The sequence below is a fragment of the Phalacrocorax carbo genome, chromosome 2 (genome assembly GCF_963921805.1).
Source record: "Phalacrocorax carbo chromosome 2, bPhaCar2.1, whole genome shotgun sequence".
Lineage (NCBI taxonomy): Eukaryota > Metazoa > Chordata > Aves > Suliformes > Phalacrocoracidae > Phalacrocorax > Phalacrocorax carbo.
Window position 1 is genome coordinate 168,082,676 of NC_087514.1, and position 15,346 is coordinate 168,098,021.

The following is a 15,346-nucleotide window of genomic DNA, read 5'->3' on the forward strand; positions in this document are numbered from 1 at the left end:
CCTTGTGCCAAGGCCAGGCCGGGCAGGGGCTGTGGGGCCGGCCGCTGCCTTGTAGTAATAAACACAACGGACTTTGCACACTTTTCACCAGTTTTATTGTAAAGTTAACTCCCACTTCCCAAGCACCCCCCCCCCATCCTCCCAGCTCGGGGAGCAGCCCCCTGTGCAAACAGCCGCGGCCCTGCCTGACCTGCTCCCTGCCCTCTGTGGGGTCTGCTGCAGCCCCTCCCCAGACCCTGCGCAACCCCGCAGGTGGGGGCCAGGCACAGCCCTCCCTCCCAGCAGCCGTGCTGGGGGCACAGGGACGCTCCCCATCCATGCTGCTGGGAATCGAGGCCAGGCCCCCCCCTCCCGGTGACCCTTGCAGACAGGGCTGGGGGGGGGTGGGACCAGGCGGGGGGGCAGTGAGGGGCACCCCATCCCCAGTAGCATAGACCCAAACATTCCCCTACGCACCAGTCAAGTCACACCCCTTCCCCCCCGCTAACAGCAATAAATATCTCACACTACCCCAGCCCCACATCAAGGAGCAGATGCCCATGGCCCGGCCCCAAGCCCACCCCCCCCAGACAGGGGGCAGCTCCATCTCCCACCCCCAGGGGAAAGGGGCTGTCAGCACCCACCTGCGCCCACCCTGCTCTGTCCCCTCCCCACCCAGGGCCCGGGACTCGGGGCATCCGTCCCTCAGAAGCGCAGCTCCCTCAGCTTCTGCCGCAGGTAGTGCTTGGCCTCCTCGATGCCACTCACCTTCTCCAGCTCCGTGTAGGGCAGCTGGAAGGGGACAGGGAGAAGCCATCAGAACACCGCCACCTCCACCAGCGCCCAGCCCGAGGCTGCCCGGACAGCCCTCTGTGGCGGCAGGGGCAAGAACCAGGGCTTGGGACCCTTCCCAGGGGCAAGGAGGACAGTGCTGTTCCTCCCATGGGGAGGGAGGGCCCAGGAGGAGCGGACAAGTCCCAGCTCGGCCTCCCACCGACGCGCAGGCAGAGGAAGCTCGTCCCGGGGCAAGGCGCAGCGATGGGGCTGCCTCCCGGGTGCGTCCCCGCTGGCTCTGCCCTCCCAGCGCTTCCTCCCGAACCCGGGCACGCCGTGAAGGCAGCTGCCCCCGCCGGCGCCCACCCCCACCGGCGGAGAGCGCCCGCAGGGTCAGCGCCCCGGTCCGCACCGCGGCCGGGGCCCAGCGCGCAGGGGGTGCGCACGCCGAGGGGACGCGCAGCGCTGCAGGGCCAGGGGAGGTCACGAGCCTCACCCCAGCCTTGAACCCCCAGTCGCCGACCACCAGGGAGGGAGGAAGAGCAAAACCCAGCCCCCCTCCCCCTGTGCAGGGCCGTGAGCCCGGGGCGCATCCGCAGCCCTTGGCGAGGGGAGACAAGCGGAAGGGAGCGTTTTGCGTGAGGGAGAGGAGGGTCTCGCTGGCGCAGCGAAGGCTGGAGGCTGCTGCCTGCAGCACAGCCCTGCTGAGCTCCGGCGGCGCCCTCGGCCTCCCTCGAACAAGCAGCAGCGGCGGAGCCCAAGGTGCAGCGGTGAGTGGTGCGAGAGGGCAGGGCTACGGGGCCGCTGCTCAGCAGGCTGCAGCGGGACCTCAGCCCTGCCTGGAAGAGCAGGGGACACGCCAACCCTGTGCTCTGGCTCCGCTGCTGCAGGCTCTCTCCAGAGGATGGGATGGCACGAAACCACTCCCCGGAGCGGGCAGCACCTGTATGATCCGCAGCAGCCTCCCACCAGAAGAAAGGGCTGTAGGACTGTGCCAAGCCCAGGTAACAGTTTCTTCCCCAACATGTCATTTTAACCACAGTCTGCTAAGGAAAGGAGGCACCAGACTAACAAAAACAGCAACACCCATCCCTTTGCCCAGGAGAGGTGGTACAGGGTGCCGAGGGGCCGTGGAGACCCCACTGGGAAAGCTGAACTGGTGTCAGTCTAGAGCCAGGAGCACTCTCTGCCCTGAACAGCAAACACAGCCTGGAGCTAAACGTGTCGCCCAAGGGCCACAAGGCCCAGGCCACCCCAACTGCGAGACAGGTGCACCCACAGGGATGAGATGGGATGAGATGCACCCCCCAGTACCAGCCACCCTCTGGGGACGTGGGAGGTACTTAGCCTCTAAAAACACCTGTCCCAGTTCGAGGCTGAGCCCAGCTCCAGCCTGCACGCGTGGCTGTGTATCTGTCCCGCACTAGGCTGGGAGCACCAAAGGAATCAAGCACTGGGGCAGCCGTGCGGGAACAGATCCACAGGGACAAGAGGGGGAGACTCCAGCTACCACCAGTGATCCCTCCGCACTGGTGTCAGGGACTGGGGGGCAAAACTTGTTGGGGGTGGCTGGGAGCGCCGCTGGTCCGACCTCGCAGAGGCACCTCCAGTGCCCACGGAGCAGGGGTAAGGGTAGCCGTGACCCACGCCTCAGGCCTCTCTGCCGGCACAGCAGAGGGCTAAAGGCACTGCACTGCCGTAACAGGACCCGCGCCTTCACCCCGACTGCAGCCCAGCCCTTGGGAGGAGTCCTGCCCTGTCCCTCCTGGGAATAAGGAAGTACAAGAAAAGCTCTCCTTCAGGCTTGGAGATCCTGCCGCGAGAGGCAGGACGCGGCGCTGGGGCTAGAGCCACGCAGGGGAGTTCTTGGCCGGGAACCGCACCTGCCCTTCCCAGCCCTCGGGGCTGAGCAGACGAGCTGCAGCTGAAGAGAGGCAGCGGCCCAGGCGCACCTCAGCCTGCTCCGAGACGGTGCCTGGGACAGGGCCGGGGGGAAAGCGTGCCCCTCCGCGGGGAAGTGACACCGCTCGCTCTGTGCCGCGTCCGCAGATACGGGGAGACCCGAGCCCTGGAGGGGCACAGACGCCTCCTCGGAGCAGGGCTGGAGCCCGGCCCCGGAGGAGCCCGGCTCCGGAGCCAGGTCTGCAGGAGAGCTGTTGGTCCGGAAGGGCTCCCTGCACGGCAAGGGGGTGGTCTGCTATGCCAGAAGCATCCAAGGCTGCTTGGCGAGACCACTGCCATTCCTCAGGAGTTGCAGGTCATGGCCCACAGGAGTTTGCCTGCAAAGGAGGAAGCTTTTTCTCACCAGCTCGTTGAGAAACGGGGCTAAGAGTAGGCATCGTGAAGGGACAGAGTGGGAACACTAGGCACAGATACAAAGGCCAAGACCAGAACCTCTGGCCCAGGAGAGCCAGCTCTGGGGATTTTCATCCCACAAGTCCCACCAGTTTCCCAAGCTGCAGAGAACGTGGAAGAACATGAAGCAGAATGCGGAGAAGCACTCCCTGAAGGGAATCTGTGGAACGGTTAGATCCTGGCACAGGTGCTACACGGACCTGTTTGCAACCATCACAAATGAGCAAGTGGGATGGGAAACAGACAAACGGCATGCTTCCCCCGGGACAGCAAACAGGCTGCAGCAGGCACTGCTCCCCCACAGTCCCGTGCAGGCCAGGGGCGAAGAGAGCTACTGACTTTGCCTGGAGAGAAGGCACCAAGTCCCCCGGCTGCAGCGGGTCTGAATCAAAGGCTTCTGGCAGTTCTGGTACGGAACCACCTCCTTCCACTGCGTCACGCTCCTTCACTCTCTGCCCAGCTCTGCAGGGTCTGCCTCTCCAGCGGGCTTGTGCTTCCAACACTATGGAAGGATCAACAGCACAGAAAGCTCCTTCGACCAAACAGGCTGGAAGCGAGCAGTGCCAGAGCCAGGACAGGGTCTGTGGGAACACCAGATCTGGCCATTATTCAGGGCAGACTCCTGGGAACGAAGGAGCGTTTCCTTACCTAGAAACTTCCAAGGGAAAAGAGCTGGCTGTCAATAAAAGGGCAGGACCACTAGGGAGAAAAGACATCTACCTTGGAAAGGGCTGAGACCCGGAGCGTCTGAGGGCAGAGCAGAGGACCCAAGGCAGGTGACCCTGTGGTAGCACTCCCACCGCCTGCCAGAAGGGTGGAAGCAACACGCGGGTCCGACCAGAGGATGGAGGCAAGGAAGGGTCCGGGTACGAGACCTGGCAACGTCCTCGGCGGTCACCGCGGGCAGCCCCCGCTCGCTGTGCCATGGAAGGAGCAGGCGCTCTTGGAAGGAAGCCCTGTTCAGAGGCACCGACAAATCCACACCTGCCACCGCTACCAGACCAACGGCATCCGAGGGGCAGCGATGCCCTGGCACAGTCACACAGACATACCCAGACAGCTTAGCAGTGTGCCAGGCACGGCAGGCGGTCCAGCGCTGATCGAGCAGACACTCAGCAATGCAACAGCCAACAAGAGAAGGCCTTAAATCAAATATAAGGAGGGCTGAGCTGCCAGGCTCAGAGCTGCGAACCGAGGCACGATGTCCAGCTGGACCGAGTCACTAGCGGCATACCCCCGGAGTCAGTACTGGGGCCAGTACTGGGACTCCGTTTGGTCCCATCATCCAAGTCACTAATGCGGACACTAAGTGCACCCCCAGCCAGGCTGTGGCCAGTACAAACTGGGGAGGAGCGGCTGACACGCCAGATGGTCGCGCTGCCGTTCAGAAGGGCCTGAACAGGCTGGAGAAATGGCCCCCAGGCAGGGAAGGGCCAAGTCCTGACCCTAGGGAGAACAGCCCCATGCACCAGGGCAGGCCAACCGGCTGGGCAGTGGCTCTGCAGAAAAGGGTCTAAGGGTCCTGAAGGACGAGTTGAATGCCAGCCAGCAGCGCTCCCTTGCAGCAACGGTGGCCAGCAGCCTCCTGGGTGGCCTTACGAACTGCGCCGCAGGCAGGCTGAAGGAGCTGATCCTCCTCTGCTACTCAGCATCGGTGAGACACATCTGGAATGTCCAGTACTGGGCCCCCCAGAACAAGACGTGGGCCTACTGGAGCAGATCCGGTGCAGGGCCACAAGGATGATTATGGGACTAAAACATGTGATATGTGAGAAGTTACAGAGCTGGAGGAGAAAAGGATCGGGGCATCTTATCTGTATGAACAAATACCTGATGGAAGGTTGAAAAGATAGCCAGACTTTTAGCAGTGCCCAGTGACAGACAGCAAGGCAATGGGCACAAACCTAAAATATTAGAAATCCCATTTAAACTTAAGAAAAAGCTACATGCACGCACTCCCCAAACATAAGAAAAACCTCTTGTACTGTGAGGATAAAGCAGCATCGGCCCTGAGCCTGGAACAGGTTACCCAGAAAGCAAGCTATCCCCAAGACATTCAGAACTCGACTGGACATGGTACTGAGCAACCCGCTCTAGGTGAGCCGGGGTTGGACTGGACGATCTCCAGAGGCCCCCGCCAACCTCAACTACTCTGTGATTCTGTGGAGGTGTCAGAAGAAGAGGAAATACACCTCAGACGAGAAGAGCAAGAACAACCACTGAGCTGTGAAGCAGCTTCAACTCAGGAAGAAGCTGAACTGCCTGGGGTTCTTCATCTCAAAGGGGTGGCCAAAGGGAAGCATCCTCTGGAACCACAAGCATAGAAGGTGATAACCACAGAGCTGCTCTTCGCTCCCTCACGGTACCAGACCTGGCAGCACCACATCGGCTGACCAGACAGCAGGTTTAAAACAGAGCTTGTTGCAGGTAGTACTGCCTGGAGCTTGTTGGCACCAGGCGCTGCAGGTGTCAAAGAAGGAACAGGCTCAAAGAGGAATAAAACGCTCATGGAGAAGAGGTCCATCGGGGCGATTAAACACAGCTGTCCAGACACACGCTCTGGTGCAGGAATCCTTGGACTATCCATGATCCCCTTCCAGCTCATCTTCTAACAATCTGCCACTGTCTGCTGCTGGAGAGGGAACAGAGGGGATGGGACCAGAGCAGCTGCTCTCATCCACCCAGAGGGAGCTGCTCGCATTAGCAGCTGCACGATGATTGGGGTCCTGCAGCCCTGGTCACGCGGGTCCTGACGCCTAACCGCGTGCTGCCGGCCAGGGCACCTGGCCCTGTGCGCACTGGGAGCAAGAGCACGCTCTTGCTTGCCCGCACCCCATTCCAATCTGCCTTGCTCCTCAGAGACCCCGTTGGGCCGCTGCTCAGCACCCCAACCTCCCGCGGCAGCCCTGACCCGCACCAGGGGCGCAGACCCGAGCGGTAACCGTTACCAGAGATGGTTGGAGACAGGGCGCAGAGCCCCAAGCTGGGCCAAGCGCAGGGTGAGCGCAGTCCACGGCTGCTGCGGGCATGCCGGGCACACGGCAGGCAGGTGAGGGCAGCCCTCGGCTCTCGGGCATGGTGGCACAAAGCTGGGAGCAGAGGCGGCTGTGCCAAGCCGCCTCCTCAGCCGAGGGCATCCCAGAGCCCACACGTGCAGCGAGAGCCTGCGGCACCGGGCACTGTGGAGCCCTCCTCTGTGCCACGAAGCGGCTCGGTCCCACTGCTGTCTGGCCGAGGACGCGGCTGGCCCTGGGCAGCCCGTCCTGAACGCCAGCGCGAGGGAGAGCCAGGGCGCGCTGCTCAGGGGAGCTTGTCCTGCTCCACTGCTCTGCAATTTGGGATCTCCAAGGCAATACCACAACTCGAGTCACAGGACTGCCAAAGCTATGCATAAACAAAGAGCTTCTGAACCATGTACGTTGCATATTATGAAATTAGGAGGAGCTTCGTGTTGGCACGCTGCACCAACAGCAGCGGGGGAGGTAAGAAGCTTTTAGAAATAGTTATGGGACTGCTTGGTAGATCTATGACTGTAATTCAGGTGACCTCTGAAGTGGAGAAGTAAACAGGGATAAGAGGCCTGCGTTTCTGAGTTCTTTTCCTCAGAAAGGTCTATCCTCAAGCTAAAAATTACCCCATAAATAGTCTTGTAGAAGCTGCACACCTTAAAACAACATCTGAAGTTTCCAAAGAAATCTGAAGACAATGGCAAAGGCGGCAGTGAAGCCTCGAGGGCTTCTCTGTTCACAGCTCTCACCACAGACCAGCCAGAGGCTGCAGCTGGGCTCCGAACCAGGCACGAAAGGGAGGTTTGCCTCGTCTCGCCTCCACCCACAGCAGCGAGAAGCTGCAGAACTCACAGCCAGGATTACAGCAAAGGGTGTCAGGCTGAGCTATGCCCCCAACTTGATTTCCACTCTGAGGCCCCGCAGCCAGCACTGCCGCTGCTGTGCCTGCCCGGCCCAGGCTGAGCGGCTTCCCCTTCTCCCCTCCCTGCCAGCGCGCGGGTCCGGTCTCGGCTCCAGGCGGCAGACCCACAGGACAGGATTCCTGCAGGACCAGCGGACAGGAGAGGCCGTCCCCTTGTCCGTGCTTTCTGCCAGGGTGCTGGGGCTGGTCTCGCCTACCAGCCCCGTGGAAAAGCTCTTGGGGAGGGCAAAAAGGAGCCGTGAGGATGAGTCACTGCTTCCCCTCACAAGCAGTGAGTGTGGAAAGACAGCTCCTGTCGGGAGTGTTTACAGTGGGGATGCCAGCTCTCCAGCCTGCAGCCTGGAGACCATCTCACTGCACGGCCACGGGTGGTTTCTGCCCGGGGGCAGCAGTGGAAGGGAAGGGAGCAGCCCCCAACTTACCTGAACCAGACAGTAGCCCAGCAGTCGCAAGTGCCTGTCCCTCATGGCTCGCGAGCCCACCAGTATGTCGGAGTTCTGGCAGTAATGCCATTTGTCATTGACCGACAGCACCACCCTGCAGAGGACAGAGCCGGGAGGAGGGCAGCGTTACCCCACGCCACAGACCCTGCGGCAGGACCGGCAGCAGCGTCACCGGTGCCTGGTCCCCAGAACAGCGACAGGGGAAGGGCAGCACCCCCCATGCCCAGCTGGTGGCAGGGGCTGGGACGTGCAGCACCCCGGGGCCTGGGGGCGGTGGGGACAGAGGACTCTGCAGCACAGCCCTCGCCGCTGCCCCAGGGCGGGACGGGGCCGGGCCGACTGCCAGGGAGGGCACGACCTGAAGGCAGCGCCGGCCGGGGGCGGCTGTCCTGCCAGAAGGGAGTGGGGACACGGACCGGCTCTGCTCAGTACCTCTGAATCTCTTCGGCTCCCTGCAGCCCATCGCCTGGCCCTCGTTTGGGGCTGGGCCGGCACGGAGAGGGCGGAGGGCAGGCATCCTCGCTGGAGGGTGGGCTCCTTTCCTCCGGTTCCTCCTGGGCCTGTTCCCCCTGGAAGCAGTTGTGATCGTGCCCAGGGCAGCCGGCAGTAACCTCCTCGTCCTCCTCCAGAATCTTGCCGATGGGGAACTGGAAGAGGGTGGCTGCGGAGGTGCCCCTGGGCGAGCAGTCAGGGGTGCCAGCCGGCTGCGTGGAGAGGCACTCGGAAGGGCTGCTTAACGTGGAGCTGCCCTGGCTCTCCAGGGAAGACTCTTTGCTCAGGCCACAGTAATAGTCCGAGGGGGGCTGGTAGCAGGGGCCCCCCGGGGCAGGGCAAAGCGTGGGTAGGAACCGCCCGGCCAGGCTGTTCTCCCGCGAGCCCGGTGGGCTGCTTGGCGTCTCTGGAGCAAACGGGGCAAAGTCCTGCAAGTCCGAGGTGAGGGCCAGGACACTTGAGCGCAGAGAAATGGCGGCAGGGGATGTTGTAGTGTGAGCAGAAGGAGCCTTGGAAGCCGTAGGGACATGGGAGAGAGGCAGCACAGTGCCTGAGCGGTTCATCCACAGCAGGAAGTCTGCAGAGAGAGAATATGGATCGGCACCAGGCCTTGAGACCCCCCTACTGATGGGACATGGGCTTGGGGACCTCGCGTGCCCCGGGGCGGGAGACGCTGCAGCAGCCAGCCCAGCAGGTGGGAGCGCAGAGCGGATCCCCCCACTGCACTGGCCCAGCTGAGCCTCCTGTGGCGGGGGCAGCTCAGGAAGCTTTGTCACGAAGCACGGGGGGAAGGCAGTGTCACAGGGAAGGTGGTGACAAAGCAGCCAAATCTAGTTCTGCCCTGAATAACCTCCCACCCTCGGGCCTCCCCTGGGCACCCAGGCAGCTGCAGGGCTTCCAGTGGCCCCAGAGCCCCCCCCAGTCTCAACTGCCAGTGCCTTCCCCAAGGCCACAGCACAAAGTGGGGCGCCCAGCCAGGCTACCTGTGCAGTATCCTGGGGGCAGCACCTCGTCCTGCCGATAGCACTCTTCTCCCACCAGCTGCCGCAGGGCCTCGGCCACCAGCCCCTTGTAACTGAAGGGAAAAAGAAGAGTCAGAGGATGCGCTAGGGAGGACCACCCCACCCCCTCCCGCATTGCCAACCCACGTGCTCCCTCTGAGCACATCTGCACAGAGACACGGAGGTCCCTGCGAGCAAGAAATAAGGGGAGCCTTTAGCTTTGGGCTCTGCTGTTCTGGGTCAAGTTGGGGACACGCTTCAGCTAATTCAGCAGAAAAGCCCCTCCCAATATCACTACACCAACAGCATATTCTTCCTCACCAAAAGGGTTGTCAAGCACTGGAACAGGCTGCCCAGGGAAGTGGTTGAGTCACCATGCCCAGAGGTATTTAAAAGATGCGTAGACATGGTGCTTAGGGACATGGTTTCGTGGCGGGCTTGGCGGCGTTAGGTTTATGGTTGAACTCGATCCTAAGGGTCTTTTCCAACCTAAGTGATTCTATGATTTTATATTGCTCCTCTCCAGGCTTTGGAGCTCACGTAGGGGCCTTTACCCTGGCACCGCCCTCGGCTGGGATCCTGCCAGAACAAGGTCACCGACCCCGTGTCCCAGGCAACACCGCACTGCCCACCTGCAAGGCAGAGGCAGCGGGGTGCCCGGCACACGGTGCTCCCAGCCGTGCTCCCCCCGGGGCAGCCCTCCCGTCCCCAGCGCGCCACCTGCCCCCGCCGCTGACCTGTACTTTCTGTTGGCCTCGTCGGCCGTCAGGGCATGCTCGAACATGAGGACGCGGTAGCGCGGGTCGAGGCGCGGGCCGCTGTAATCGCGGAACTCCAGCTCCACCGCCGCGTCCAGCAGCGAGAGGTAGCGGCGCACAATCAGCGCGTAGGGGCTGCCTGCGGGGAGATGACGGCTGGCTAGAGGCTGCCTGGGAGCCCCTCCTCGCCCAGCCACGCGCCCGGGCGTGCTGACTGCCAGCAAGGTGGTCCTGCGCTCCCAGGGGGAGTCTGTTCTGCCCACCTCCACCCCAGCCCCGAGCCTTGAACAGCTGGGTTTACCCTGGAAAAGGCCCGACATACTCATAACGTTGGTGATGAAGGCTGGGGAGAAGACTTGGTGCAGGACAGTCTGGGGGAAGTGGCTCAGCTGAAACATGGACATGAGGATGTTGACGGTTGCCAGGGGCGAGCTGCCGGCTTTCTGCTCCAGGATGGCCTCCAGCTTGGGGAAGAGCTCGCTGTGGTTGGATGGGCGGTAATTCATGCGGCTGAAGGGAAACACCAGCTTCTGGATCACCTGCAGACAGGAGGAGAGGGAGTCAGGCTGGGCCAGGAAGTGGGAGAAAGGATAGGTCAGGCCCAGGCCTGCCCAGAGCAGGGCAGAAACAGGCTCTCACAACCCATCAGGATCTGGGCACATCCCGGTCGATCCCCAGTGAGATGCCCCAGCCTGATGGCAGAGAAGGGGCGTGGTTTCCCCCCAGCACCAGGGCAGCCCTAGAGCCAGCTCCAGGCATTCCCTGCAGGCCGGGGAAGACACTCACCTTGCTGTCGAGCTGCTCCCCACGCTTCAGGAGAAAGTTTGCGATGGTATCAAGCAGCCGTGGCTCACGCAGCCGGTGCCGGGCCACATACTTGGCAATGAGGGCCATGGTGTAGGGGGTAAGGTTCTCTGCCTTCCTGGGGAGCCACTCTGCACAGAGCAAACCACAGCGGGGTATCCGTCAGAGGGGCCTGGCTCTGTCCAAACCGCAGCTCTCCAGAAGCCACTACAGCCTGGGCAGGAAAGGCAGTGCAGGCAGGTGGGAGATAACAAGACCTAGGCAGCAGGGCCACCTCTCCTGAAACCCAGAAGGCTTCCAAAAACCATCAAGTTATGGGACTTGTGAGAGGCTGGGGCAAATTCCTGTCCTGTGCACCCAGAAGGCACAGCTGGAGCATGGACAGAATGGGAGCCCTTCTGTAGAAACCCCACCAAAACCAACCTGCTCCCAGTCTTGAGGTAAGGTAGCTCACAGCCCCTGGGAGGGCTAAGCTGGGAAGTCAGTGACAGGGTGGCCATAATGCAGAGCATCTCCTGCTCCAGCCTCCACTGCTGCAGGCCCTGGTGCTCAACAAGGCGCCAGCCGGTGCTGTGACAAACCCAGGGGACCTCTGGGGCCAAGAAAGGAGGCTCCAAGGCTGCCAAGCACACGGGCAGAGCCCAGCGCACCCCGCACCGGGGAAGAGGCTCACACAGTGGGCAAGGCTGGGACCCTGCCTGGGCAGACCCTGCCCTCACCTGCCATACTGCGGATGAATCGCTCTTGGCGGTTCTCGTAGAAGAGCTGAGAGCTGAAGATGGCCTCCAGGGCCTTGTTGTTCGCCTCCTGGGCGCACAGAGCCAGCATCTCGTCCAAGAGGGCCAGCTCGTGCTCCCGCATGGCACTCACTTGCCCCAGCGTGTGCCTGACGAGGCGCAGGATCTTGCGGTTGTTGATGAGCTGCTGGTCGGAGGCCGGGTGTCCCTGCAGCGCCTGCGCCCGCAGCCGGTAGTAGGAGAGGAGCAGGAAGAGGGTCTGGGGGTGACGCTCCTTCTCCAGGTGCCGCTCCAGACTGCTGAGGCAAGACTCGACCAGGGGGTGAGGGCTGGACGGGTGGAGCCTCATCACGCTGCTGAAGACCATGGAGACGTCCTTCTGGTTGAAGCGTCCCAGGCGGCTCCGGGACTCGTCCTCCAGCACTCGCACCAGTGGCGACTCCCCGGGCAGGCCTGCGGCAGGGAAGGGATTAGGGATGCCCAGACCCCACCTGTCATCTTCACTAGGCACAACCCTCCTCGTAAGCTCAGGCACAAGGCTCCAGCAGGAGGAGGACAGGTTTGCCGTGTCAGCAATCAAACCAGAGAAGAGAAAGGGAAAGAGGACCGGTTTAGCAAAGCCTGACCAGAACATCAGTGCATCTGCACCACAGAAAAAGTCATTTGGAGCCGTTGGATTATTCCCACCCACTCCACTCCACCAAAATGGAAGTTTGTCAGTTCATCTGCAAAAGCAATTTTTATTTCTTAAGTCTCAACCTTCTTAAAGATAAATAATACACCTCTGGAAGTATTTTTTAAAAGTTTTGGTTGGAAAACAAGTGAGACATCAGCACATTACCAAAATAAAAACTCTCTGTGTAGGACAGGAATTAATCCTTCCACATTCCTAACCTTCTCCCATTTTCTAGTTTAGCTTTAGTTGTTCAAACTTGGCTCCAGGAGGAAATACTTTCCTTCAACTCTGGCCGTATTATTCAACTACAGAAAGACAAGGGGCCAGGTTACAAGAAAAGGCAAAGGCCATCCTTCGTGTGTCAGGAGGGATATTTTCAGGAGACGCATGAAGCATTACGCGCTGTATGAGGCCCTGGTAGCCCACTGGTCTCCTAAGCCAGCTGACAAGATTTCAGTTTTCAAAAGGGCTTTAAAGCAACTAAGGCAGCATGGGGTAAGTTGCTGCGTTTTATCATTAATCAAAAATCAGTCAGAAGGTGGAAAGTGAAGAATTGGTCTGAGCAGTTGCTTTGTTCCTTAACAAGGCCTCAAAAAGGCGGGTTAGCATTTTTATTAATGAGCGGGCAAGCGTGGTGAGCAGGGAATGGCGACTGACAGAGAACAAAGTGTGGGTCAAAACCAGAACAGGCCGGGGGGGGAGCCCAGCTGAGGGGAGAGGCGCCTGGCAGCCAGGAGTTCAGTGTCAACAAACACAAGGCGCCGTGAGACAGAGAGGAGAAGAGCAGAAACTTCCTCCCTCCCCCCTTCAGCGGGATCTAGAGTTACTGCATCAACCCGCGGCAGGGACCAGGCGTCTCTGTATGTGGCTCAGCCAAGGCCTCAGCCCAGCGTGCAGCTGCGGTGGGGAAAAAAAAAGCAAACACAAGGGCAGGAGCCGTGTGCGTGGGACAGAAGAGCGCAGGGAGGGCAGGCACCTGCTGACGCAGGCAACCGCCAGACCCCATCCCCTTCCTCGCAGGTGAGGGAATCCGCAGCGTCCTTGGGGGCCCCCAGCCCAGCAAAGGGGGAGCCCCGGGACACGGCCCGTTGGCTGGCCCAGAGGCTGCTGTGCAGGAGCCTAAACTGGCCTGAACCTTTTCTCCTGAATATTAAACTCCCAATGACAGAGGGCTCGTGGCTTGTGAAGGGTTTAGCCAAGATCTCACATCTCGCACTTCGATACTCAGATGTTTGCTGATTTCAGGGACTGGAACAAAAGTCAGGGAGCGGTTTATCTCGATCCTGCCAGGCAGCGCTGGCCACCACTTCAGCTGCCCTTCAGGCTGACATGCCAGGTGCTGCAGCCAGCTGACCCCCCCCGGAGCTGTTGGTCCACCTGACTCCCTTCCTGCTGTGTACGCCAAGCCGAGCCTCCTCCTTCAAACAGCACAACTCCGTCTGCCACAAAGCCACCGTCGTACGTAAATCCACACAAAAACACAGAGACCAGCCCCAGTTCTAGTACGTCCTTCCTCCTCTCATGGCAGCTGGACCTGCAGGCTCTCCTTTCACCTCACAAACCCAGGCACTGGCCTGTGTCCCACTGCCCTGCCCGCCTCCCCCGCTTGCTGTGGACAGCCCCACGCCGGCAGACGCCGGCAGCCCGGGACACTCACCCAGCGCGGCAGCGGCGTACAGGCAGTTGACAATGCTGAAGTTATCGAACTTGGAGCAGCCACTGATGATGGCCTGACAGAGGGTCTGAAACTCCGGCTGCTCCAGCATCTGGCTGGGCCCTCGGCTCTCCCCGTTCACCGTGGCCTGGCCTTGCTGCTGCTGCTGCAAGAGCTGGCCCAGCTTGTGCAGGGCGATGGGGTAGTGGCTGGCAGACACCTTGCTGGGGTTCTGCGTGACCCACCGCAGCACTTCCCCGACACTGCGCGAGCGCTCTATCAGACGCTTCATTGTGAAGAAGGTGTCATAACTCATCTTCTCATGGATGAAGTTCCAGCTCTTCCTCTTGCCATGGCCTCGAGTCCTGTAGGCGTCCGGGGGAAAGGTGTGCAGCAGCCCATGGCCGTAGGGGTCCAGGGGGAGCAGCACAGCCCGCTGCTTAGCTTTGCCTGCGCAGTAGCAGGTGGGATACATCCCGGCCCCGCTCCTGTCACCAGCAGCCAGGCCCGGCAGGCCGCCAGGCCGCACGCTCTCTCGGGTCAGAGCACGGAGCCATGGCAGCAGGCGCAGCATGGCGAGGGCAGGGCAGCTCGAGGAGTTCTGGAGAACCGGGAGACCCTGGGAACAAGAGGCGGGGTGAGGGGGGCAGCAAGCTCATGCCTCTGGGATGGCTGGAGCCAGCAAGGGATACACGGAGCCCACGCTGGGACCCCCCACCCGCACAGATCCACACCAGTCCAGGGGCGCCTGGCCCACAAAGCCCCCTGATGTGAGGGCCCCCCACCCAGACATCCCTGTGGCTCTGGGACCCCTGCCCTGCACAGGCTGCTCGGGCCGAGGCCCCCTGGCCCACAAAAGCCCCGCTGTCCCGGGACCCCCAGCCTGCGCAGGCATCCCCACCCTGAGGTCCCCCGGCCCGCACAGCCCCCTCCCCTCCCCCGCGGCCCCTGGCTCGCAGATCCCCCTTGTCCCAGGAGCCCCGGCAGGCATAGATCCCCGGCCGGTACCGGGACCGCAGGGCGCCCGAGCGCCACTGCCCCGGAGTACCGGGACCCTCGGGCGCCCCTTCCCCGGGGTACCGGCACCCCCGAGCCGCCCCAAGCGCCCCACCCCGGCGTACCGGGACCCCCGGGGCGCCCCGAGCGCCCCTCCCCCGGGGTACCGAGACTCCCGGGCCGCCCCGAGCGCCCTTTTCCCGCCGTACCGGGACTCCCGGGCCGGGCTGGGGCACACCGGGACAGCGACACGGGCCCCCCCAGACACCCATCGCCGGGGTCCCCCATCCCCACCCCTCCGGCCTAGACGGGCCCCGCGGTGCCCGGCCCGCGCCGCGCCGCGCCCCGCCCGCCCCGGCCCCCGGCCCCCGGCCCTACATGGCGCTCGCGGCCGCGCTGGGACCCGCCGCCGGCCCGGCCGCTCAGCACCGCCCGGACACCGAGTCCGCCATCTTCCCGACAGCCCTCGGAGGGCCGGCGGACGCCGCGGCCCCGCCCCTCGCGCGGCCCACACTTCCGGGGGCGGCGCCGGGCGCGGGAGCTCCGGCTGTGCGCGGAGTGCCATCTCTCAAGGGCCGCTACCCACCCTCCAATGAGCGAGCGCCTCGCGAAGGGGCGGGGCGGCTCTACTAGCGCAGGCGCTCTGCGGCCCTGCGGAACGCGTGGCCCGAGGCACAGGCCCCGCCCTTCCCACCCCGGGGCCCCGCCCCTCCCGCCGTCCCGGCCCACCCGCCGCGCAGCAGAGGC

The 15,346-nt window shown here is 62.5% G+C and overlaps 1 protein-coding gene across 1 annotated transcript; it reads right to left on the reverse strand.

Annotated features, from left to right (window-relative positions):
* Positions 1-73: 73 nt before the first annotated feature.
* FASTK (Fas activated serine/threonine kinase) lies at positions 74-15,152 on the reverse strand. Its single transcript, XM_064445296.1, has 10 exons — positions 14,978-15,152; positions 13,607-14,222; positions 11,256-11,726; positions 10,519-10,667; positions 10,055-10,271; positions 9,712-9,871; positions 8,957-9,048; positions 7,914-8,550; positions 7,461-7,575; positions 74-771 (listed from the first exon to the last, which is right to left on the reverse strand). The coding sequence occupies exons 2-10, from the start codon at positions 14,175-14,177 to the stop codon at positions 685-687; spliced, it is 2,499 nt and encodes an 832-aa protein (XP_064301366.1). The 5' UTR covers positions 14,178-14,222; positions 14,978-15,152; the 3' UTR covers positions 74-684.
* Positions 15,153-15,346: the final 194 nt, after the last annotated feature.